This window comes from Xyrauchen texanus, chromosome 27 (assembly GCF_025860055.1).
Source record: "Xyrauchen texanus isolate HMW12.3.18 chromosome 27, RBS_HiC_50CHRs, whole genome shotgun sequence".
Classification (NCBI taxonomy): Eukaryota; Metazoa; Chordata; class Actinopteri; order Cypriniformes; family Catostomidae; genus Xyrauchen; species Xyrauchen texanus.
The window spans coordinates 3,650,926-3,675,247 of NC_068302.1; the positions used below are offsets into that span (position 1 = coordinate 3,650,926).

The 24,322-nt window shown below is 43.9% G+C and overlaps 1 protein-coding gene across 1 annotated transcript in view; it reads left to right on the forward strand.

Annotated features, from left to right (window-relative positions):
- cacna2d3a (calcium channel, voltage-dependent, alpha 2/delta subunit 3a) overlaps nt 1–24,322 on the forward strand; it is a 487,702-nt gene that overhangs the window by 3,456 nt on the left and 459,924 nt on the right. Inside the window, exon 2 of the mRNA XM_052094087.1 lies at nt 1,533–1,614. Within this exon, the coding sequence (XP_051950047.1) occupies nt 1,533–1,614 (82 nt within the window). The remainder of the gene's footprint in view (nt 1–1,532; nt 1,615–24,322) is intronic.

The window sequence follows — 24,322 nt, forward strand, 5'->3', positions numbered from 1 at the left end:
TTGCCACTGTCACAGCCTTTTCGTCAGGGATTGCGAATGCTTCAGTCCATTTCGTGAAATACTCCTGTATTACGAGTATATAACTGTTTTTACGTTCTGTCTCATTGAGTGGGCCCATAATGTCCAGTGCAATGCGCTCCATGGGGGCTCCAACTCTGACAGTTCCCATGGGCGCTTGTGGAGTCTTGTGGGGTCTGGCTCTGCATGCGCAGTTTGTACAAGTCCGGCACCAGAGGGCCACATCTTCTCTCATGTGGTACCAGTAGTATCTGGTTTGAAGTCTGGCCACAGTCCTTTCAATACCAAAATGTCCACCTACTGGCCCTTCATGCATTTGACGCATAACATCGGGTTGCATCTTGCGTGGAAGAACAATTTGAGGATAGAACTGTGTATCGTCTAGACAGTAAAAGCGGCGGACCAATACTCCATCTCTGAAGTACAGTCTTCTCCATTGACTCCAGTACGTCTTGGTGGCTGGGCTGCATGGGGAAACTGTGACCCAAGGGGGCCGCTCCCTGCTGACCCCTAACCAAGCTCTGATTGGCGCAATGTCTGTATCAGCAGCCTGAGCCTGACGCAACTCCTCCATAGTCCAGCCAGGAAACAGTCTGGTATCGTTTGTGTTTGTCACATAAATAATCTCTGTTTGTTTTAAAGTGTCTGTGTTGGTAACACTAATAGCGCTTACCCCCACCGGACTCAGCAATAGGGAGCTAGTGTCAGTGTCCAAATCACACTGAATGGCTTGGTGACTTATGGTTTTCGGCTGCAAGGAAGGGTCCTGCAGATTACAAGGACAGGACTGGCGGCAGGGCCTGCGGGAGAGACTGTCAGCATTGGTGTGCAAGCGCCCTGGGCGATGGATAATTTCGAACTCGTACTCCGCTAACTTCTCAAGCCATCGGGCTAACTGACCTTCCGGCTCTTTCATTCGCGTGAGCCAGCGCAGGCTGCTGTGATCAGTCCGTACCTTGAAAGGCCTCCCAAGTAGGTACTGCCGAAAATGCGATGTGAAATCGACAATGGCTAGCAACTCCCGCCTCGTAGTGCAATAGTTCTGTTCAGCTTTGGCTAGTTTGCGGCTGCCGTACGCCAACACACGTTCTGTGCCACCCTGCATTTGCGACAGGACCGTGCCGATACCGGTGTCGCTGGCATCTGTATCCAAAATGGTAGCATATAAAAGGACAATGAGGCCGTCTTGCAGAAGAGTTTAGGTGCTTTATTTGACTGACTGCACTGAAATACACTGCACATAGCTAGCTACTTGCACGGATCACTGTATCACTCTCACACACACCATCCGCTGCTTCGCGGGGAACAACAAAACAGAGGCTGCATGCTGCCGATAAGCGCACTCGCTCACTCTCGGTCACACGCACACTGAGCTGTCCCGAACTGAACACATTAAAGACACATCTCACAACAACTGCTTGACATGTCTTAATGTGCTTTTAATCTTACCTAAAGAAATTCCTAAATTTTTTGCGTTTTTATTTTATTTTTTTATAATTTCCTTCTCTTTCTAGTGTGAAACTCTGGGCTTCAGCATTTGGCGGAGAGATGAAATCCATCGCGGCAAAGTATTCTGGTTCTCAACTGCTGCAAAAGGTAATTTCAAACCACGGTGTTACCACGTTTTTATTTTTGGACACATTACCATGGTAATGGTATTCTTTGAAGTCATTTGGAGTGGAGTGTAACATGAATATAGTAATCATTCAGTACCATGATATAATGTATATATCATCATACCATGGTATTACCATGTGTTTTTTGACATATACCATGGTAATAACATGGCAATTTTCGAAATACCTTGGAGTTCCATGTAAATACAATGGTATATATGGGAATCATTTAGTACAATCGTATACTGTATATCAAAGTACCATGCTGTTACCATATGTTACCATCACTGTACCATGGTATCACCACTGTATGTTTAAGTAAGTGATACACTTCCTTATTGTGTGGAAACCTCTTAAATACAAATGTGATTGAGTGTGCTTTTATATCTGTAGCTTTTTCACATAAACACAAATACATGTTCACACTCATACTCACATACTGTACAGTACACACGCACGCACGCACACACACACACACACACACACACACACACACACACACACACACACACACACACATGTTGGTCTACCTATCATTATGAGGACTTTCCATAGACATAATGATTTTTATACCGTGCAAACTATAGATTCTATCCCCTAAACCTAACACAACCCCTAACCCTAATCATCACAGGAAACTTTCTGCATTTTTACATTTTCAATAAAACATTGTTTAGTATGATTTTTAAGCGATTTGAAATATGGGGACACTAGTCTATGTCCTCATAAAGCACATTTATAGCATAATAACCTTGTGATTACCAGTTTATAACTTACAAAATTGTCCTGGTATATCACAAAAACGCGCACACACACACACACACACACACACACACACACACACACACACATACAGTGTATGCTAATTAAACCACCCACGAGCACCAACTCTCATTTGTTTGTTCGTTTCTGTTCACAATCCATCACTGGTGTTCTCCTTTTCTTCCATCACAGTGAGGTCACGGCTGAGTCGTTCAAAGAGTACTGAAAGCATGTGACTACACACAAAGATGTTTCTGTACATCTGAAATGGAGAATATGGATGGATGTTTATGTGTGATCAGTGTTACTCTCAAAAATATTCTGTCACCACTGAGCTGAATACTTTAAATCCTTTTTAGTATTAAGCAAACAGACAGGGACAGTGGCATGTTTCTATATTTTTATGAGTGCTACCTAGTACATAGTATGAGAGCACCCGAGGGGCAGATTGTCTGTGTAAAGGTTAAAAAGAAAAAGAGAACACGCATGATGAGCAGACAGAAAAGCAGAGGGCAATGAAAGGGAAAGAGGAATATAACAACAAGCCCAGAGGAAAATGTATGTATGGAGAATGAGCTGTACATGGTGTAAGTGTGCCCTAGAGCTACAGTACAGATGCACTCACTCACTTCCTCATTGTGTCAGTGACCTCATCACATCCAAAGTGCTTTCAAAAAAGCTGCAGGAAATGACATATAAAGCCCTCTCACCTGCACTCAGTGTATATAACACGTCAGGTATGACGAGAATGGGTGAAACACGCAAAGAAATATCCAGCTTGTATTTTACCCAAAATAAAAAAAGAATAAAAATAAAATAAGGAAATAATATTTAGCATGAAGAAAATGAAGACTATTTTAGGACCATTATGATTTTTGGCATTATGACTTAATGAAAATAATATCTAATTGCCAAAAATCTTATAAGTTTTAAAATATGTTTTCTTTATGCAAAATATAATTTTTTTTTCTTGATTTTCGTGGGATATATGTATAATATATAATATAAAATATATTTCTTTTATTTGAGTTTTGATGAAACTAGTTAACTTGTGCATTTCCATTTATCTGAAATAAACATTAGCGATGTCTGAGTTCGTGAATGAATCTTTCATTTGAAACAATTCTTTTAACCAGTCGAACCAATTCACAAAAACAGTCCAAATCGGTTGAAACAGTTCACATCTTGAGTTAACACTGATCTACAATTTACTCATTCTACAGCAGGGGTTCTCAACGGGCGTTACCACCCCCCAGGGGGAATTCAAAGGATGCTAGGGTGTGCTGAGATTAGTAGAGAGGGGGGCATTAGGTTACAAATGGGGGGCATTTATCACTCATAATATTCAAATCTATCGTCAAGTTCCTCTTTGCATTAAAACGTTTATCTAGACTTAGAGTATATCAGTTGGTTCTCAATTATACAGGTTGGTATGCATTTGTACCATGTTTCATCTGATTTTGAAGTCTAGTGATGCATCTGAAGTATCTGGTTTAGCGGCATCAAATAAACCGGCGGAGGCACAACCTCGGCTAATGCACCTGTATGGCTCTGTAGATGGATACTGCTCAATGGACAGAGCAGCGCAATGCAGAGAGGGTGCAAATTTACCTGTCCTGTCTCGAAATCTTAAACTTGCAGCTTTGCGAGAATCAGTGAGAATCAAAGCCTTAGTAGTGATGACTGACATGGGTCACTGACGTCACTGGACTTCCTGCTGCTGATGGCATGCTGCAAGAGTGTTTGTTTGTAGCCTGCTTAGCATTGCTTATTCTTATTCTCAAACGTTCATTGTTATATTCATCATTCATCTTTATATCCTTTGTCAATTTAACGCATTTCAGGTTCCCCTTCTGTCGCTCTCTCCACGTTGTGTCAGAGAAGCGACACTAGGGGTCTCTCTTGAGCGCCGATATTCACCTCTGAACTATGAAAAAAGGCCAATGAGAGTTGGCAACCAGTATTTGCATGTCCCGCCCCCGGACATACGGGTATTTAAGTGGCGCAAATACGGGAGTTCATTCAGAAAATTTCTTCGGAGCCGATGGTCATGCATGCAGTCTGCTGCGAGTTACACACCAAGTTCCTGTTTAATCCTCTGACGCTCTGCATGCTGTTGGATCTGACGGCGCATAACAGCGGCTTTCTCATTCGTGCACGGCTGTGCATTCTTGCCCCTGGGCGCTTCGACAGCACAGACAACTCGAAAGAGTTATTCTAAAAGAGTGAATTTTGCTCTAAAAGAGCAAAACACAGAGGCGTTGAACGTCCTTCTCAGGACGCATCTTTTTAAAGACGATTTTCCGCCTCTGTGAAGTTTCTGGATGCGTTGATTCTCCCCACCTCTGACGGCCATAAAAACTGCCTTGCATTCCTGGGTTGCGATCACACGCAGGCAGCGTTTTTATGAATGGTCTATGTTTTCAGTACGAGAACATAGCCATGACAGCATTGTGGTCGTAGGCTTTTTCTTGTAGTGAGAAAAAGCCGCTTCAGCTGCCCCCTGCGCCTCGCCTCCTTCCTACAGGATTGAGGCAGGCGCCGCGGGCGATGAAAACGATCTGGGGACAGTGACGGTCTCCGTTTCGCCGGGTGAACCCCCTCGAAACCCCCCGCCTCCCCGGCACGCTTGCCTGCTTCCCCCGAGCTCGGGATTAGTGCGGTCCGCTTAACAGCCTACCATCCGGTCCCTCGAGCTCCCCGGCATTGGATGATGACATCACTGCTGCATCGGAGAGCGTAACAGCGTGTTGGATGCGGATAACTCGCCTGGGCCACCACCTTCGGGTCTCCGCCCAGTCTGAGCCTGACGCAAGAAGGTCCGCTATGCTTCCCCGGGCTTAATTGGTTCCGCGGGCATGTGCGCCGCTCACAGCTGCGCCCGGATTCCTTCCCGGACGTGCATGACGAGCTGAGCAAGCCCAGCTTCCTCACTCCTCCGCTCTCGCTACCCTCGGTGGTAGAACGGTCCCAGACCGCTCCCCCCTGCACGCCATGGCCCCCTCCTGAAAGTCCACCGGGCCAGGGCACTTCAAATCTGCACTTGGGTGGTCCTGTTCTTGACGTGCTGCAGGAACTGCTCTCAAACAGGCGATGGCCACTCCGTGGTCCAGAAACGCAATGATGGACAGGCAGTATGGGAGGCAGACAAAGCACGCTTTCTCAAACGCCCCCGTCTCCCAGCACCGTCCATTCGGCGACACCACTTGACGACTTCACCCAGCAGTCCTCAGTGGTGAATAAACAGACGTAGGCTATTTTCAAGCAAAAAAAAGCATCCTGCCCTGCCGCAAACCTGCCGCCAGGGGCCATGCCCTGTCTGCTCGCCGAGGGCGTCCTCCTGCGGCTTTCAAGAAAGAAAGAAAGTGGTGCTCCGCCTCAACTAACAAGTGAGTGGGCCCAGCTCTCAGCCCCAGCGTTGAGCTCCCCGCAGAAGTTGGACGCACATCGTCTCACGGACCCCCTTGAGGACCCAGAAGGCTCCCAGGCGCTCCTGAGATGACAGACCCAGAGACCGAGACGTTAGCTCCGGAGCTGGTAAGACCACTCCGTTCCCCGGTGGAGGGCCGGGAGGAGAATGTTTTGTTAAATTCTTTACACTCTATAGAGCTATTTCCTTGTTGTCTCTGGGGTCACCTGGCCCGCTTTCAGGCCTCAACAGTTCCGGCTCCATGGACGCAGTGTCCCCGCCTTCAGCCCCACGACTGTTCCCCGGCCGGCCGGTTCAGACGAGTCCAGAGGACGCCAACATCAGACCTCCTCCTCAGTCACGAACCCGCCCCCTGCCGGATATGCGGAGCAAGGTAAGTGCTTTGAGTTTATTCTCAGCACCAGAGCCTCGGGACGCCACGTTGCCTCCCGACGGCACGTTACCTGTTCCGCACCGCTGCGAAGCCCCGCCGGGTACGTCCAAAAAACTCGTCCCCTTGGTGCCCCTAGCACGGAGTTTAGAGGCGTGGCTTTCACTGCCCAACCGTCACGTTGGCTGCACCGGACCATTCGACTCGGTTACGCAATTCAGTTTGCCAGGTCTCCGCCCCCCTTCGTGGGCGTACATTTTTCTGCAGTACACGGCCAACATGCCCATTCCCTGCGCAAAGAAATCGCCTCCCTTCTATTAAAGGACGCGATAGAGCCTGTCCCTCCAACCGAAACGAAGAAGGGTTTCTACAGCCCTTACTTCGTTGTACCCAAGAAAGGCGGCGGCTTACGACCGATCTTGGACCTGCGAGTTTTCAATCGGACCTTGTCCAAACTCCTGTTCAAAATGCTCACCCAGAAACAAATTCTATCTGGCGTCCGGCATCTAGATTGGTTCGCAGCGGTAGACCTGAAGGACGCGTACTTCCACGTCTCAATTTGCCCTCAACATCGACCCTTCCTAAGGTTCGCGTTCAACAGCCAGGCGTATCAGTACAAAGTCCTCCCCTTCGGCCTGTCTCTGTCCCCTCGCGTCTTCACGAAAGTCGCAGAGGCAACTCTTGCCCCGCTCCGAGAAGCCGGCATACGCATACTCAATTACCTCGATGACTGGCTCATACTGGCCCACTCACGAGAGTTACTATGCGTACACAGACACCAGGTGCTCAGCCACCTCAGCCGTTTGGGGCTTCAGGTCAACTGGGAAAAGAGCAAGCTCTCCCCGGTCCAGAGCATCTCTTTTTTTCGGTCTGGAGTTAGACTAAGTCCCAATGACAGCACGTCTCTCCAACGAGCGTGCTCAGTCAGTGCTGAAATGCCTCGCTTCCTTCAAGCCAGGCGCCGTGGTCCCCCTAAAACGTTTCCAACAGCTCCTGGGGCATATGGCATCCTCCGCGGCGGCGCGCTGGGGTTGATGCATATGAGACCACTTCAGCACTGGCTCGGACTCGAGTCCCGAGGCGAGCATGGCGCCACGGCACGCTACAACGTAAAGTTACCTCTGCCTGCCGCCAAACCTTCAAACCCTGGACAGACCTCTGCTTTCTAAGGGCAGGAGTACCCTTGCAGCAGGTGTCCCGACGCGTTCTGGTCACAACCGACGCCTCCAAACTGGGTTGGGCGCCGTGTGCAACGGGCGCGCAGCCGCAGGCCGGTGGAACCGAGGCCCGCTGCGCTGGCACATAAACTGCCTAGAGATGCTGGCTGTTTTTCTGGCCCTGCAGAAGTTTCTTCCGTTAATTCGGAACAAACACATCCTAGTCAGGACAGACAGCACCACGGTCGTAGCCTACATAAACCGCCAAGGCAGAGTACGCTCCCTCCACATGTCACAGCTCGCCCGTCGTCTCCTCCTTTGGAGTCAGCAGCGACTCAAGTCACTGCGCGCCACTCACATCCCCGGCAACCTCAATGTGATAGCGGACGCGCTGTCAAGACAAAGCTTGCCTGGCGGTGAGTGGAGGCTCCACCCCCAGTCGGTCCAGCTTATTTGGGACCGGTTTGGCAAGGCTCAGGTAGACCTGTTTGCCTCCCAAGAAACCTCCCACTGTCCGCTCTGGTATGCCCGGACAGAGGCTCCCCTCGGGGCAGACGCGTTGGCACACAGCTGGCCAGCGGGGCTGCGCAAGTACGCATTTCCCCCAGTGAGGCTTCTTGCACAGGTACTATGCAAGGTCAGGGAGGTCGAGTAGCAAGTCATTCTGGTAGCCCCTTACTGGCCCACCCGGACTTGGTTTTCGGACCTCACGCTCCTCACGACAGCCCCTCCCTGGCGAATTCCCCTGAGGAAGGACCTTCTTTCTCAGGGACGGGGCACGCTCTGGCACCCGCACCCAGACCTCTGGAACCTCCACGTCTGGCCCTTGGACGGGATGCGGAAGATCTAGCCGGCCTACCATCGACCGTCATAGATAGAATCAATCAAGCTAGAGCCTGCTCTACCAGGCATCTTTACGCTCTAAAGTGGCATCTGTTCGCAGACTGGTGTGCTTCCCGAGCCGAAGACCCGCAGAAGTGTGCAGTTAGGTCAGTGCTCGTGTTTCTTCAGGAGAGGCTGGAGAGGAGGCTGTCCCCCTCCACCCTCAAGGTGTATGTCGCCGCTATCGCGGCCCACCACGACACGGTAGACGGCAAGTCTCTTGGTAAGCATGACTTAATCGTCAGGTTCCTAAAAGGTGCCCGGAGGATAACTCCCTCCCGGCCTAACCTGTTCCCCTCCTGGGATCTCTCGGTCGCCCTTACGGGACTCCAGAGACCCCCCTTCGAGCCGCTTGACTCAGTTGGACTAAGGGCCCTCTCTCTCAAGACTGCCCTGCTGATCGCGCTCGCTTCCATCAAGAGGGTCGGGGACCTGCATGCTGTAATGATTTTGTGAGGGTAGCTGGACAAGGCAGACAGGGGTGTGGATCCAAATGCGGCTTTTATTGCTGAGAACATCAAGTAAACAAACACTGGAACAAAAGAAAGGTCCACGATGGGAAAAACTAAACTAACACACAGATGAACGTAGGTAGGAGAACATCCACGAAGGGCTGGGATAACATGAACGGGTTACCAGGCAGGGAACACGAAGAGCAGGGTAACCTCCAAAGTATAGGGAACAACAGGCAGGGAACATAAACCGAGAGAGCGTGGTCACAGAAATAGCGCAAACATGAAACATCACCATGAGACATGAAACGTTAACGCACGACAACGGGACGGGAAAACAGCGGGGTTTAAATAAAGATACACGGTAATGACGAAATGACAGACAGGTGCGGACAATAACACGCAGACAGGGCCGGAAACGACGGGAAGAAGGGAAGTGTAGTTTTCACAGAGACAGTGAAACACGGGCAGACAACAAGGAAGACATGACTGGGAGCGTGAACGGTAAAAAAGAAAACACAGGCGGACAACAAGGGAGCGTGACATGGAAAGTGACTAGTGATGGGTGAAACAGAAAACACGGGGCAGACGACACGAAACACAGTGCAGGCAACACGAGACACGGTGCAGGTGAGCGAGATCGTGACACATGCGTTCTCTGTTAGCGACGCTTGCCTGGAGTTCGGTCCGGCAGATACTTTCGTGATCCTAAGACCGCGACCGGGCTATGTGCCCAAGGTTCCTACCACACCCTTCAGGGATCAGGTGGTGAACCTTCAAGTGCTGCCCCGGGAGGAGGCAGACCCAGCCCTTTCACTGCTGTGTCCAGTACGTGCTTTACGTATTTATCTGGACCGCACACAGAGCACCAGACGCTCTGAGCAGCTCTTCGTCTGCTTTGGGGGACAGCAGAAAGGGAACGCTGTCTCCAAGCAGAGACTCGCCCACTGGGTTGTCGACGCCATTTCCCTGGCTTATCACACCCAGGCCATGCCCCCCCTTGTGGGTCATAGCTCACTCCACCAGGAGTGTTGTGTCCTCATGGGCACTGGCTAGGGGCACTGCCCTAGCAGACATTTGTAGAGCGGCGGGCTGGGCAACACCTAACACTTTTGCGAGATTCTACAATCTCCGAGTTGAGTCAGTATCGTCCCGTGTTTTCTCAGGTACCAAGCCCGTAGACCTCGGTAGCACGCCCACGATCTGACCGGGTGAATCGCTTGCACCTAGCGCCCTTCTCCCTAACCAGGGGAAACAGTGCGCCTTCATTCCCAGGAGATCTCAGGTTTGGGACACTGGTTGATTCCTCCCTAGCCCTCGTGGGACGCAGTTCAGCGGAGGAACTCGCCGACCCAAGCCACTGCGGGTACCGCAAGCTACCCTGTACTGGTATAGGTGCTCCACAGGTAAGGCCTCCTTCGGACTCCCCCTGTGTGTAACACCACGGTTCTGTCCCCTCTGGCGAGCAAACTCCCGTGTTTCCCTTAGGCAGTCACGGCTGCCTCGGTTGCCGTGCTGTATGTTCCCCCCTCTATGAGGCTGGATCCACCACCGCACCAACTTTTCCACATAGGCCCTAAAGCAGGCCTCTGATGGTTTTGCCACTTAAACGTCGCTGAGCCGAGCCACTGTTGTGGGCGGACCATTTCCGGCTCCTCAGAAAAATCCTGAAAGAACTCCCGTATTTGCGCTGCTTAAATACCCGTATGTCCGGGGGCGGGACGTGCAAATACTGGTTGCCAACTCTCATTGGCCTTTTTTCATAGTTCAGAGGTGAATATCGGTGCTCAAGAGAGCTTCTCTGACACAACGTCTCGTTCCCTCCATCGGGGAACGGAGGCTACATACGTAACCTAGACGTTTTTCCGGTTTTCTACTGTTTCATCTGTGTATATTTTACCTGTTGCTGCTGGCACCTAGATAGAGTCTGTGTTTGTAGCCTACTAGTTTTTAGCATCGCTTATATATCTGTTTTCAGCCTTAAATCCTTAACATCTGCCATTTTAAAGCGCACATCGGGTTTTCCCTCGTATTATTCTCTTATCGCGATTCAACTATGCGCATATTCCACCTGCATCCGCGTTCTGATGCAGGTGATGGAGAAGGTTAATGAGTTATAGACTCACATCTGAACGCTAGTGGAGGTCAGTGAGAAAGAGAAGCCGGTAGATACTATTTTGGATGCGAGTAGTACAGAGAGCAACATACACACTTTGGTTCCGACTGTAGAGCCCCTGCAGCAGGGCATTTGGGTGACGTCTCGGCGGCATACTCGCTTAGCAAAGAGACACCACTCTCCCGTTCCTGTTAGGGTTTCCAATCGATTCTCCCCACTCAGTGATGCACCCACTGAGAATCATGTTGAAAGAGCCCTTGTTATATGCGATTCTATTGTAAGGAACATGGAAATAGAGACTCCAGCCACTATTGTTAATTGCATTTTGGGTGCCAGAGCATCTGATCAAATCAAATTTACAAGTGCTGGCTAATGCTAAATGTAGATTTTCTAAAATTGTTATCCATGTCGGCACTAACGATGTCCCGGCTTCGCCAGTCGGAGATCACTAAAGATAATGTTAAATAAGTGTGTGAATTTGCAAAAACAATGTCAGACACTGTAATATGCTCTGGTCCCCGCCGTGCTCGTCGTGGTGATGAGGTTTATAGTAGATTAGTGTCACTGAATGGCTGGATGTCTGAGTGGTGTCTGAAGAATAAAATAGGATTTATAGACAATTGGAAGAGTTTTTGGGGTAGACCTGACCTGCTAAAGAGAGATGGTGTCACGATCCCCTGTTGTCTGCCCTGTGTTTCTCACTTGTCATTCCGGACTACACTTCCGATAATTCCCTGCCCTCATCACTGCTAGGTGTAATCTCCGATCTCTGGCAAATCGTAACATCGGTGTTTAGGTACACCGATCCTATAAACGTCCTTCAGGAGGTTGTTATCCCAACCGGTGTGGCAATGTATAGATCACCCGGGCCTTATTCTGATTTCCTTGGTGAATTTGCTATTTTTTTATCAGATCTTGTAGTTACTGTAGATAGAGCTTTAACTGTTGGTGACTTCAACATTCACATAGATAATGAAAATGATACATTAGGATTTGCATTTATCGATATTCTCAACTCTCTTGGAGTCAGACAAAATGTAACAGGACCAACTCATTGCCATAATCATACGCTAGATTTAATTCTGTCATATGGAGTTGATGTTGATAATATAGAAATTCTGCATCAGAGAGATGACATCTCGGATCATTACCTCGTCTCTTTTATGCTGGAATCAGCTAATGTTACTCAATCTACACCACACTATCGTTCAGGTAGAACTATTCTTTCGACCACTAAAGATAGCTTCACTAATAATCTTCCAGATCTATCTCATACACTCACTAAGCCCAGAAGAACTTGATGAAATAACAAAAAATATAAATGCAGTCTTCTCTAGCACTCTTGATATTGTCGCCCCACTTCGATTAAAGAAAATTTAAGAAATAAGCCCTGCACTATGGTACAATGATCACACTCATGCTCTCAAGAGAGCAGCTCGGAAAATGGAGCGCATGTGGAAAAATACAGAAATAGTAGTCTTTTGTGGTGCATGGAAGGATAGTGTCTGTAGCTACAGACAGGCACTAAAAGCTGCCAGGTCAGCATATTTTATTAAACTCATAGAAAATAATCCTAGGTGTTTATTCAGTACTATGGCTAAATTGGTTAGGAATAAAGCCTCAACAGAACCAGATATTACGTTGCAGCACAAGAGTAATGCCTTTAAGAATTTCTTTACAGATACAATTTAAAATATAGCTGCAAGCAGCAATGCGGATTCCTCCTCAAAATGGCAAATCATTTAAAATTGATCAGTAGAGGGTTGGGGTTAAACCCTCTCAATGGATGAATCCAAAAAACAAGTATTTCTGTCTGAATCCTAAACGAAACATTTTCAGTGTACAGGAAAATCCATCATACCAGACCTTATGGATCCTTGAGGCTTTTTTGTTCCCAATGAGAAATGAGGCATGTACACTAAGTTTCAGAAGAATTGGTTAAATGGCGTGGAAATGTTATCACTTTGAAAATATTTTTTTGGGATGTGGCCTGTAGCGCCACCTATGGGCAAATGTGGGTCATTCTTGGTTTGTGGGTTCCTGTTGGCCTGTAGTATCAATGTACAAAATTTGAAAATATTTGACCAGAAAATGGGACTTTTGGGAATTACCTGTAGCGCCCCCTAGGGGTGAATGTTGGCCATTCTTGGTTTGTGGGTTCCTGTTGGCATGTAGTATCAATGTACCAAATTAGAAAATTTTTGACCAGAAAATGGGAATTTCGGCGTGGCTTGTAGCGCCCCCTAAGGGTGAATGTTGGCCATTCTTGGTTTGTGGGTTTCTGCTGGCCAGTAGTATCAATGTACCAAATTAGAACATTTTTGACCAGAAAATGGGAATTTCTGCGTGGCCTGTAGTGCCCCCTAAAGGAGAATGTTGGCCATTCTTTGCGCAGTACTTAAGAGTGATGTCATCTTGAAGCATGTTAAGTTTGAAAAACCATCAGTCAAAATTACATTTGATTTATTGACACATATATATATTGTTAAAATGTGGACATTTAAATAAACACACCCCTTTCAGCCATTTTGTATCGTATTCATTTTTCCTAAGTAACGTTTTCTAGAATGTTAATTCTACACATGTGTAACAAATTTCAAGTAAATTGGAGCTACGGTTCAGGAGAAGAAGAGTTTTTTAGGTTTTAGGTACGGGAAAATCCATCATGGCGGAAGTTATGGGTCCTTGAGGCTTTTTTGTTCCCCATGACAAATGAGGCATGTAGACCAAGTTTCAGAACATTTGGACAAATGCCGTGGAAATTTTTATCACTTTGAATGAAAAATCACTTTGAAAAATCTCTACTTTCACAAGCGCTCTTCTCTCTTAAGATTTCTTTTTCTGTTTTTTTTTTTTGTGTGATTTACATAAGCATATCACAAGCAATTTTATTTGAAAGACTATCTAGGCACATAATAACACTGCATAGCTGTGACTGTTTATAACTATTTCAAATTGTACAAGCTCACACTTTAAAGGGTCAGTGCTTTGTTTTTTAAATCATTAAAATAGCAACAGATCCAGTGAAAAAAATGGAGATTGAGTGAATGTTTTTACATTTTACATGCCATTCAAAAAAGTGGCATTTTACAACATAACGTGAGCTTAGAATTATACAGTTCTATCTCCGTTTAGGGTAGTTCTGAGATATTGAGCATCAAAGTTTTTACATCCCAGCTGGCAAAACTGTTATGTAGTATAATCTACTATTATAGCTCAACAAGACCATCACCCTACAGCAACTTTGAGGATAGAATATCAAAATCCTGGCACATTTGGAAATGGGATTTTTTAAGATGGCCCAAATGGAGATAGAACCTTATAATTCTGAGAGCTCTGATTCTGTTTGGAATTATAAGGTTCTATCTCCACTTTTACAAATAAAACCCCACATTTCAAAGAATAAATGTATATAGCCATTGATTTTAATCAATTTATATATTTATAATACAAGCACACAGCTTGTAGTATATAATATAATATATAATAGTATAGTATACATCAAAGCCAAGCAAGTTTGTAAGAAAAACAAATATTTTTATTTTCAAAGAACATGGACATGGAAAAATTACAGCTAAACAAAAAATGTTTTCTTCACAATACTACACCCCACTCCTCTGTACTGTAAAAACATTTAGGAAGCATCTTACATACATTAAAAACAGTTCATTTAGTAGATTAAAACATACAAAATATTGTGTAACATCATGAAAGTTATGTTTTCATCCCTTTCCACCCCCACCCCCTCTGTGGTCTGAAACATTAAAACAGTGTTCATTTATTTCATTAAAAACATTCTAAACACACTTCTAATCAATAATGTATTGTTGTAAATCCCTTGACATCCCCTCCTCTCCACCGGTATAACCCTCCTACACACACTGTTACTAAACATCAGTAAAAAACATTTTTAAATTTATTTTTAAAAACACATTGTTAATTTATTTAATAAGCTAGTTTTAAACTATGAGACACTTTTATTATTTATTATTATTCTGTATGTCTGTTTTCCCACTGAGCAAAATGAAGTTCAAAAGATGTCTTTTCAACGTCTTTGTCACAAAAGCGTACATTGAAAAGACATCCATTGAGGAGCCAGAATTAAAGTTTTTATGTAAGGTTCCATGAACGTCTATATCGGACGTGCAGAACATGACTCTTTCCAACCCTCCAACCTTCTATCTAGATTATGACTTTCTAAATACTGCCTTGTAGTATGCTTTGTCAACGGCAGGCATGTACTTGAACATGGATAAAAGGTCTGACTTCTTTGCCTCTGCGATTGTGTTTTTTTTGGTGAGCAACTTTGGCTTGGGCAGCAAGAGAGACGTTGGCATGTTAGCCCTGGTTTTGGCATTTGAGCCCCTAATATCCACCTGTATAGGAGGCTGAGCATGGGAGGTACTGTACTGCACACTGAACAGATTTTGAGAAAATGTTATTTGGGCCACTGAAGCAAATGGTACCTGCTTGTACTGGAAAAGTTTTGAACATGACTGAAAGTCTTTGAAATCTGTATCTTTCATCTGGATGACAGTGTAAGGATTAGTTCTGTTCGCTCTCAGAAGGACACGCAAGAACGACAGTGGGCTGTAAAACTCTGAGCTTGCCATTGCCTTTTCGATGTTGCTATGCATGTTGTCTACTTCTTGGACAGCCGAGTGGCCAGGCGTAGAATATTTCATTGTGATCTTTTGGATTTTGGTATTTCTTGACAAGAACTCAATGATTGCAAAAGACATAATGGAATTTCTATTTTGTGGCACACAGCTGTCACTCCATGTGACTATCTCAGTTACCTCAGGATGGTCTTGAACTACTCTTTCAAGGATTTTGACTATGGCACTTGCCATGTCATTCCCTCCTCTACCTGACATGGCCTCTGTCCACACAGCACAATATCCTTTCTTAGTAAGTGAGCTGTGGGCAGTCATATTATATAGATTCATCTTCCTTTTATAAAAGAATGAACTAACCTCAGCTCGTAGACATGAGATGACATTTTCTAAATCAAAACAGACCGTAAGGTGCTGTTTATCATCTCTATCTCTTTGGCGCTCTTGGCGCATGGCATTTTTTTCATATACATGTTTATTGTGTGCATCCTCTTGGTGCTGGTATAACAACCCCTGTTTTTGTGCTGCGTCATGTGCCTCACATTCATCACACCTGTCTGATTTGGGGACATGAAAACCAAGATTAAACTCTGTGTTAAATATAAATCTATAGTAAGACATTTTCACTGGTGTTTCATGTACAGCACATTTGATTTTATAGAGATCGTACATCTTGGCCACATTTAGAGTTGGCTCCAGATATTGCTTTTGGGTGCAGGCACGACAGTAGTGTGACTCGACTACAGGGAAAGACCTAATGTGCTCCAGCACCTTCTCTTTTGTCCTCATCTATGTGTTTTTTAGGATGCTTTCCCGTGCATCTGACTTTGGTATGCCAGCCTGGCTTTTCTTTTGGTGTACATTATACACTGTTTTCTGACTTATTGAAAGAGTACCTAGAAAAAAAGGCTTGCATACTCTGACTTTCTGTCCCTCTCCTATATCATGAAAATATTTGAATGAGTGTGTACGACGTGAGTCGCCGCCACTACCACGTTGTCTCTCTTTGACATGGCACTCAGTTGTCATCATAATGTAGTCATATTTCCTGTCCTGATTCAGCCTGTAGTACCCTTCAAAACACCTCTCCCTCTCACCATAAGTGACTTTCCTTGCACAGTTAAATTTACAGGACACGGTGCAGTCCTTAAATGTTTTTATCTGTTTGGCTGGCACTGTCTCTTTAGATGTGTTCATGTGTTCTTTACCCTCTTGATAAAGCCTCTTTCTGCATACTGACTTCCATGATGATGGAGTGCTAACCCTTTTCCGACTCTTCCCTTGCTCTGGTCTCTGCTGTATCCCTACTGCTAGTGTCTCTATTATCAGCCTAGGTGTGTCTGCTGCCCTGGCCCTGGGTGTCTCTGCTACTGTCCCTCTCTCTGCTGCTCTGGGGGTCTCTGCCTCTCCTGGCATGGCTACAAAAAGTAATACAGCTGAGCATCACAATATAATTTACAGGAAAGTAACTAATGGTGAGACGTACAGGTGAAACTCGAAAAATTAGAATATCGTGCAAACGTTATCATTTTGATGATTATGGCTTATAGCTTATGAAAACCTCAAATTCAAAATATCAGAAAATTAGAATATTACATGAAATAAAATAAAAAAGGATTTTAAATACAGAAATGTCGACCCTCTGAAAAGTATAATCATGCATATGTATATAGTTATGTATACTAAATATATTAGTTTCACCTTTTAATTTGAATTACTGAAATACATGAACTGTTGCACGATATTCTAATTTTTCGAGTTTCACCTGTACATTTTGTAGAATACTATCATCTATACCAGGACAATCTGCATGGCTTAACTGGTACTGGCTTAACATGGATAAAGATTAGACAATGGGACCTACTGAGGCACTGTCCAGGACTACTACCTTCAACTTGAACTACTACCATCATTTTCCTTACAAAGACTCAACAGGATAAACAGTCAAATAGGCCTAGTGATTAATGTACTTCTTAGTGTACACACTGCCAGTGGCATGATTGCCCACATAGTGTCTGAAAACATCTGTGCAATTCGAGCATTCACTGCCCATCAAACCTGCAAAAAACAACAACAGTAGCCAAGAGAAGCTAAAGATTCTTTATTATTACATGATCAAATATTATAATAATGTGTCAGTTTATTATTTTGTTTTATGACACTGAGAACATAGTTTGGGTATTGTACAAACAAAGGCACGGTAAATACAAGAGAAATTCCACCCATCTATAGAAGTACCCACCACTAGAGTCCTCTTTGCTGCTCCCACACTCTTTGGAGGACTTTCACCACTATCATCATTTCTGTAACAAAATTGTTTTTAATTATTATCCTGATATAAATGGGGCAACTTTTATCAAGACACCAATAATCTAGCAATCTTAAAAGGATAGTTAGCTTGCATTTATGGAAGGGGAGTAAGTTAAGTTAGAAATGCCTGTTATGTTAGGCTGCATTCATCAATACACCAATAATCTAGCAAGCTTAAAAAGCTAGCAGCTTGCATTTATGGAAGGGAGTAGGGTGACCACCGTCCCGCTTTACGTTGTACCGCACAGCATTGTCACCCCTTGTCCCGCACGTCGCATATTGAGAAAATATGAACGTTTTTGGTTTAATATATTCTTAATTTATAAGACTGTCAATGAACTAATTTCATGTTGTTTTATATTTTATTTGTTCATTATTTATTTTGTTGGATTTTAGTTGGGCTTAACTGTTTTAAAAAATAGTTATCTGCATAATACCTGCTTCCTTTGTGCTCAGTGATGATGAATCTAAATGACATGTAAAATAAAGACATGTTATGTTAGTGATGTAATGTGTTTTCTAGAAGGGACTAAAGAATAAAGTATTTCTTTATCAGCTGAAAGGCAGAATACAAATGTTTTTTTTAAAGTTAGATAGACATTTATATAACCATTCCAGGTTATGTTTTAATGTTGGTAAGTTAACATGTCCCACACAAACTTATAATCGTCCCACACAAACTTATAATCGTCCCACACAAACTTATAATCGTCCCACATTTGGGTTGTTTGGTGGTGGTCACCCTAATTAGGGGAGTAAAGTTAGAAATTGGTGTTAGCCAAGTTGCAGTTGCCCATCTACAAGGATACAAGGATGTTTATTTGTCACATACATAGATTTACAGGTGCAAAACTGTAAGCGAGCTGTTGGTGAGCTAGTAAGCTAATGTTAACGTTCGCTAGCAAATTAATGCTAACGTTCGCTAATGGCAAACAAGCTGGTTTACATTAGCTAGCTAATGATATGTGCTTCAATTTACCGATCTCTTCTAGTGCTGGCGTCTGTACATTTATGTCTTTTGGGCACCATCACCGGCTTCAAATGTCCAGGCTAATGTCCAGCCCTTATCTCTGTGTCCAGGCTACAGACCTAAGAGGTGGGTTTTGATTGGTCCGTCCGTGTTCATTCAGGTTTTTGATTGGATATTGAATCTACTGGAGATAGAACCTTATAATCCCAACTCGGTTTATGTTTTGTGAGATGGAACTTTTTTATTTTATTAATAACTACGAAAAAATTTTTTTTTTTTACAAAAATAACACCACACAGGCATTAATAAACACCTAATGGATAAGATTATGTCAAAAACTCAATTTCGACCAAAAGTGGAGATAGAACCGTATAATTCTAAGCTCACGATAAGAGAGAAATTAAAAAAACTTAAAATAATACCATTTGTACTTTTCATTTACTTGGGATGTCAATGCTCAGGGCGAAGGCTAAATTGTTACTCTCTCTTTAAGAGGCTTTTATCGCATGATACGATATTCAAGGCACAGTTCAGTTTAATCTTTTGAGAACTGTGAAGTATCATTATTTTCGTTCTGTGCCGTGCTTGTTGCATCTGCATTCATTTCAGAGATTATGGGTGTGAGATGATAAAATACAGACTGCGTGAATGGTTGATTTGGTTCACTTGAATTTTGTGAAGTGTTTCAGAAAAATAATCGCCAAGACAGAGACGGCGCAACCGGTTTGTAGGAGCATCATTTATTATTGGTTATTCACTGTCACGGGTGCACAGGTGATCACTTCCGTTTTCTATATTATTTCCTTTGGCGGATTGATTGATGCTGTGTGTTTGGAAGGGGCGAGTTGCGGGAGCCAACTTTCTGTTGACCGTATTGCATTCAAAGAAATCATGTCTGCATATATCAAGTTGAAATAAAGGCAAAATCAAGTAAGATCATCAGTCTATTGTTTTCATAACGATATGTCGACCGAGTGCGAGCGAGTCACGAGCCATCCCGCTACATAGCCTCTTCGTGGCTATTGGATGCCGCCAACATTAGTCAACAGAAAACGGCGCTTGTTTTCAAGGATATTTCATTCAAGTCTGCATTGGAACGCAGTTGTGGATTGCAAGAGGAAACGGATAAGGCACAGCACTTGGACCGGTATGTGAATCAGATTGTTATTTATCTGCTTGCTGGTTGTCTACTGGAGACGCTACTTTGGTTGTGTTTGATGTGGAGCGCGGATCCGTTTGTTTGGATAAACTACGGTGGATTGGAAAGTGCGTAGTTTATGTCAAGTGTGTTACGCGCAGCGCTGGGATATGAACAATTGTGTGTGCGATTGAATGGATTGCCTTGAAAGTTGTTTGATGAGTGAAAATGGAGGAAGATGAGGCTGTTGCGCTTACAGAGAGTAAAAGGGAGTGTAAGCTCACCGCAAAGGCTTGGGAATTAAAGATTAAATCACTACAAAAGGACCGTAAATCCAAAGTGGATAAAATAAAAAATGTGATTGCTTCAATGAAAGAGTTTATGCAAAATGATGAAAATTTATCCAATGTTTGTTTTTTGCTGGAAACACTGAAGCTGTTGAGAGATGATGTCACTTTGTTGCATGAGAGTGTGATTCCTTTACTTCCCGCTGAGGAACAAATAAAGCAAAATGAATGGTATGAATCAGTTTTTCGGTTCAACAAAGGGTTTATAGAAGATGTGGAGCAATGGCTGTCTGATCTTAACCCTATAAAAACTTTACTGATTCCTATAGCAGCAGCATCTGGACAGAGTAATGAAAATCCTCTGTCATCTCATTCAGTAATAGATGGAATACCAACAATGATTATGGCGGTTCAAGGGCAATCTCTTTCAAGTGATTCGTTGCCTGCTGCTGCAACCTCTGATGCTGCAACCTCTGATGCAAATTCACAAAGGATTCTGGACCAACGTAATGCATTGATGCGTGAGCATTTCATGGATGAGATTAAACCAACTGATAGTATTTCAAATGTATTCAGCAAAAAATCAAGGAGCTCTTCTTCTGGTTCACGATCTAGTAGATCATCTACATCATCTGCTCGTCTTCAAGCTGAAGCTGAAGTGGCGGCTTTATTAGCCAGTCAGCAAATGCTGCAACAGAAGCATGCCGTGGAAGAAGAAGAGGAGCGCTTAAGAAAGAAAAAGGAACAGATTGATCTTCAAACAAAAATAGCTGTGTCTATGGCTAAAGCCAATGTGTATAGGTCTGCTGCATCAGAACAAAGCATGCATTTGGTAGAAAGTAAATCAAGAAAGAAAAAGGATGAAACGATCTGCTCTAATTCAATGGCAGTGGCATCAGTTCAAGTTGACACATATGTCAAGTCACAGTCTCTGTCTGTTAATAATTCAACAGGAGGTGCAAGAAATAAGGAAAGTAATTCTCAGTTTCAGCCTGTGCAACAACCGAGGTCCATAACACTATTTCAGCCAACTGCATCTGTGAATGGGCAGCTACTCGGCAACCATAGTAGCAATGTACCTGTTTCAAGACAATCACGAACTGATGGAGAACAAGGAAATATATTGCGTCTTATGGAAAAACAAAATGAAATTACTGCCATGTTGGTAAAACAATGTAACATTTCATTACTTCCTCACAGAGATATTCTATCCTTTGATGGAGATCCTTTACAATATCAATGCTTTATACGTTCATTCGAGGAGGTTGTGGAAAGAAGAGCAAACAACTATGGTGATTGTTTCTACTTTCTTGAGCAGTATACCCAAGGTCAACCTAGAGAACTTGTCCGAAGTTGTCAACACATGACTTCCACGCAGGGTTATATGAAAGCTAAGACCCTACTTAAGGAACATTTTGGAAACGAACTCAAAATCTCTTCAGCATATATGGACATGGTGCTCTCCTGGAAGTTCATAAAACCTGAGGATATAAGGGCTCTACAAGATTATCATCTTTTTCTTAGAGCTTGCTGTAATGCTATGGAGGATGTTCGTTATATGAAAGAGTTAAATTTGGCGACTAACATGCAAATAATTCTTTCAAAGTTGCCCTTTAAGCTCAGAGACAAATGGAGAGCAGTGGCGTGTGATCTACAGGAAAAACGTAAGGAACCAGCAGCATTTAAAGACATTGTGGATTTTGTAGAAAAGCAAGTAAAAATTGCAACAGATCCTGTGTTTGGAAACATCTTAGAGGCTCCCTTTGGTGGAGGTCGAAGTATGATTCGTTCCAAGACTAAGGGAAGTAGTTTTGCTACTACTGTTACTGTACCAGGTATGGAAGACGTTAGGAAAATCAATAAAGGAAGTGTATCCTGTCTTTGTTGTGGCGAAGAACATTTCTTGAATTCCTGTACTGTGCTTGCTAAAAAAATCCATAAAGAGAAGATGGACTTTCTGAAGAAGAAAGGAATCTGTTTTGGCTGTCTATGTACAGGCCATATTAGCAGAGATTGTAAGAAGCGTATAACATGCAGTGTGTGTGGCTCTAAACATCCCAGCATCCTTCATGTTTTTCAACGAGATAAAATAGAGGAACCAAAACAAGTAATGGGCAGTGCTCTTATCTCTCTTCAGTCCAGTAGTCTTACTGGGGCCGGTAAAGATGCTTGTGCCTTGTCCATTCTTCCAGTTTGTATTAAATATAAGAATGGAAACAAAATTGTGGAAACGTATGCCTTTTTAGATCCAGGCAGTTCAGCGACCTTTTGCACAGAGAGTCTTATGAATAAGCTTAATCTTTCTGGCAAAAAACTGAATATTCTGCTTAAAACCATGAATCAAGACAAATCTGTTTCCAGTTATGTTCTCAAGGATCTAGCAGTTGCTGGATTGGATCAGACACATTATTGCTCACTTCCTGAAGTGTATTCCCAGAAAAGTATGCCAGTTTCTAAATCCAATATTCCCATGCAGAGTGATCTTGTTCGATGGCCTTATTTAAATAGTATACACTTGCCCTCAATTGAAGCAGGAGTTGAGCTTTTAATTGGAGCAAATGTACCAGAGGCACTTGAGCCATGGCAGGTTGTTCGCAGTCAAATGAATGGACCATATGCGGTAAGAACCATACTTGGATGGACAGTGAATGGACCGCTTAAAGGAATGGAAAGGAATGGAACTTTCTGTAATGACCAACCTCATGTGACTGTTAACAGGATCTCTGTCTTAAAATTGGATAAGCTTTGGGAACAACAGTTTAAAACCGATTTCCCTGAAAATGATCTGGATGAATTGGTAGGGATGTCTAAAGAAGACAATCAATTCATTGATCTCGGATCTCAGTCTGTAAAACTGATAGATGGCCATTACTGCATTGGTTTGCCCCTCAAGCATAAACATGTGGTCCTACCAAATAATAAAATAGTTGCAGAACAGCGGGCTTTGAGCCTGCAAAGAAAATTCCGAAAAAACTCTGCATTTCAAGCAGATTATACTGCTTTTATGGAAGATGTGATTTCCAAAGGATATGCGGAAAGGGTACCTGTGGAGGAACTTGAGAGGCATGATGGTCGTGTGTGGTACATACCTCATCATGGGGTTTACCATTCAAAAAAGAAAAAGATCAGGGTTGTTTTTGACTGTAGTGCCTCATTTCAGGGAGTGTCATTGAATGGCCAACTACTTCAGGGACCAGACCTAACAAGCTCTTTAATAAGTGTTTTTACAGGATTCAGAATGGAGTCTGTCGCCTTAATGGCTGATATTGAATCCATGTTTTATCAAGTGAAGGTTCCTGTGGAGGATTCTGACCTTTTGAGGTTTCTGTGGTGGTCAAATGGCGATTTGAGCAAAGACTTGCAGGAATTCAGAATGGTTGTACATCTGTTCGGAGCTTCTTCATCCCCAAGTTGTTCTAATTATGCACTTAGGAAATGTGCAGAGGACCATGGAAGTTTGTTTAATTGCAGGACAGCAGAGGTCATCCGAAAACACTTCTATGTTGATGATTGTCTTACTTCAGTGCCCACAGAATCTGATGCTATCCAACTATACAAGGAGCTTCATGCAATGTGTGCTAAAGGTGGATTCCATCTGACCAAATGGATGAGCAACAGTCGAGAGGTTCTGAATTCCATACCAGAAGAAGATAGGGTGAAAGAGGTAAAGGACCTTGACTTGAAGCATGATGTGCTTCCTATGGAAAGAGTACTAGGTGTACAGTGGTGTGCCGAATCTGACACCTTCAGATTTAAGGTAGTAATAAAGGACAGACCTTTTACCAGAAGAGGGATACTTTCAGTGGTTAGTGCCATATATGATCCTCTTGGATTTTTGTCTCCAGTAGTTCTTTCTGCAAAGAAGATTCTTCAAGATCTTTGCAGGGAAAGGGTTGGATGGGATAGTGTTATACCCATCAAATATGTACAGAGATGGAGAAATTGGCTCGAAGATCTTCATGGCTTGGATAAATTTGAGACCAAAAGATGTTTGAAACCTGTAGAGTTTGGAGAAGTCACAGTAGCTCAGTTACATCATTTCTCGGATGCCAGTGAGGAGGGCTATGGCGTTGTGTCTTACCTGCTTCTCCATAATAGTCAGAACATTGTACATTCTGCCTTCTTGATGGGTAAGGCTCGAGTAGCACCAGTGAAATCTACCACCATTCCCCGTATGGAACTTACAGCCGCCACTCTC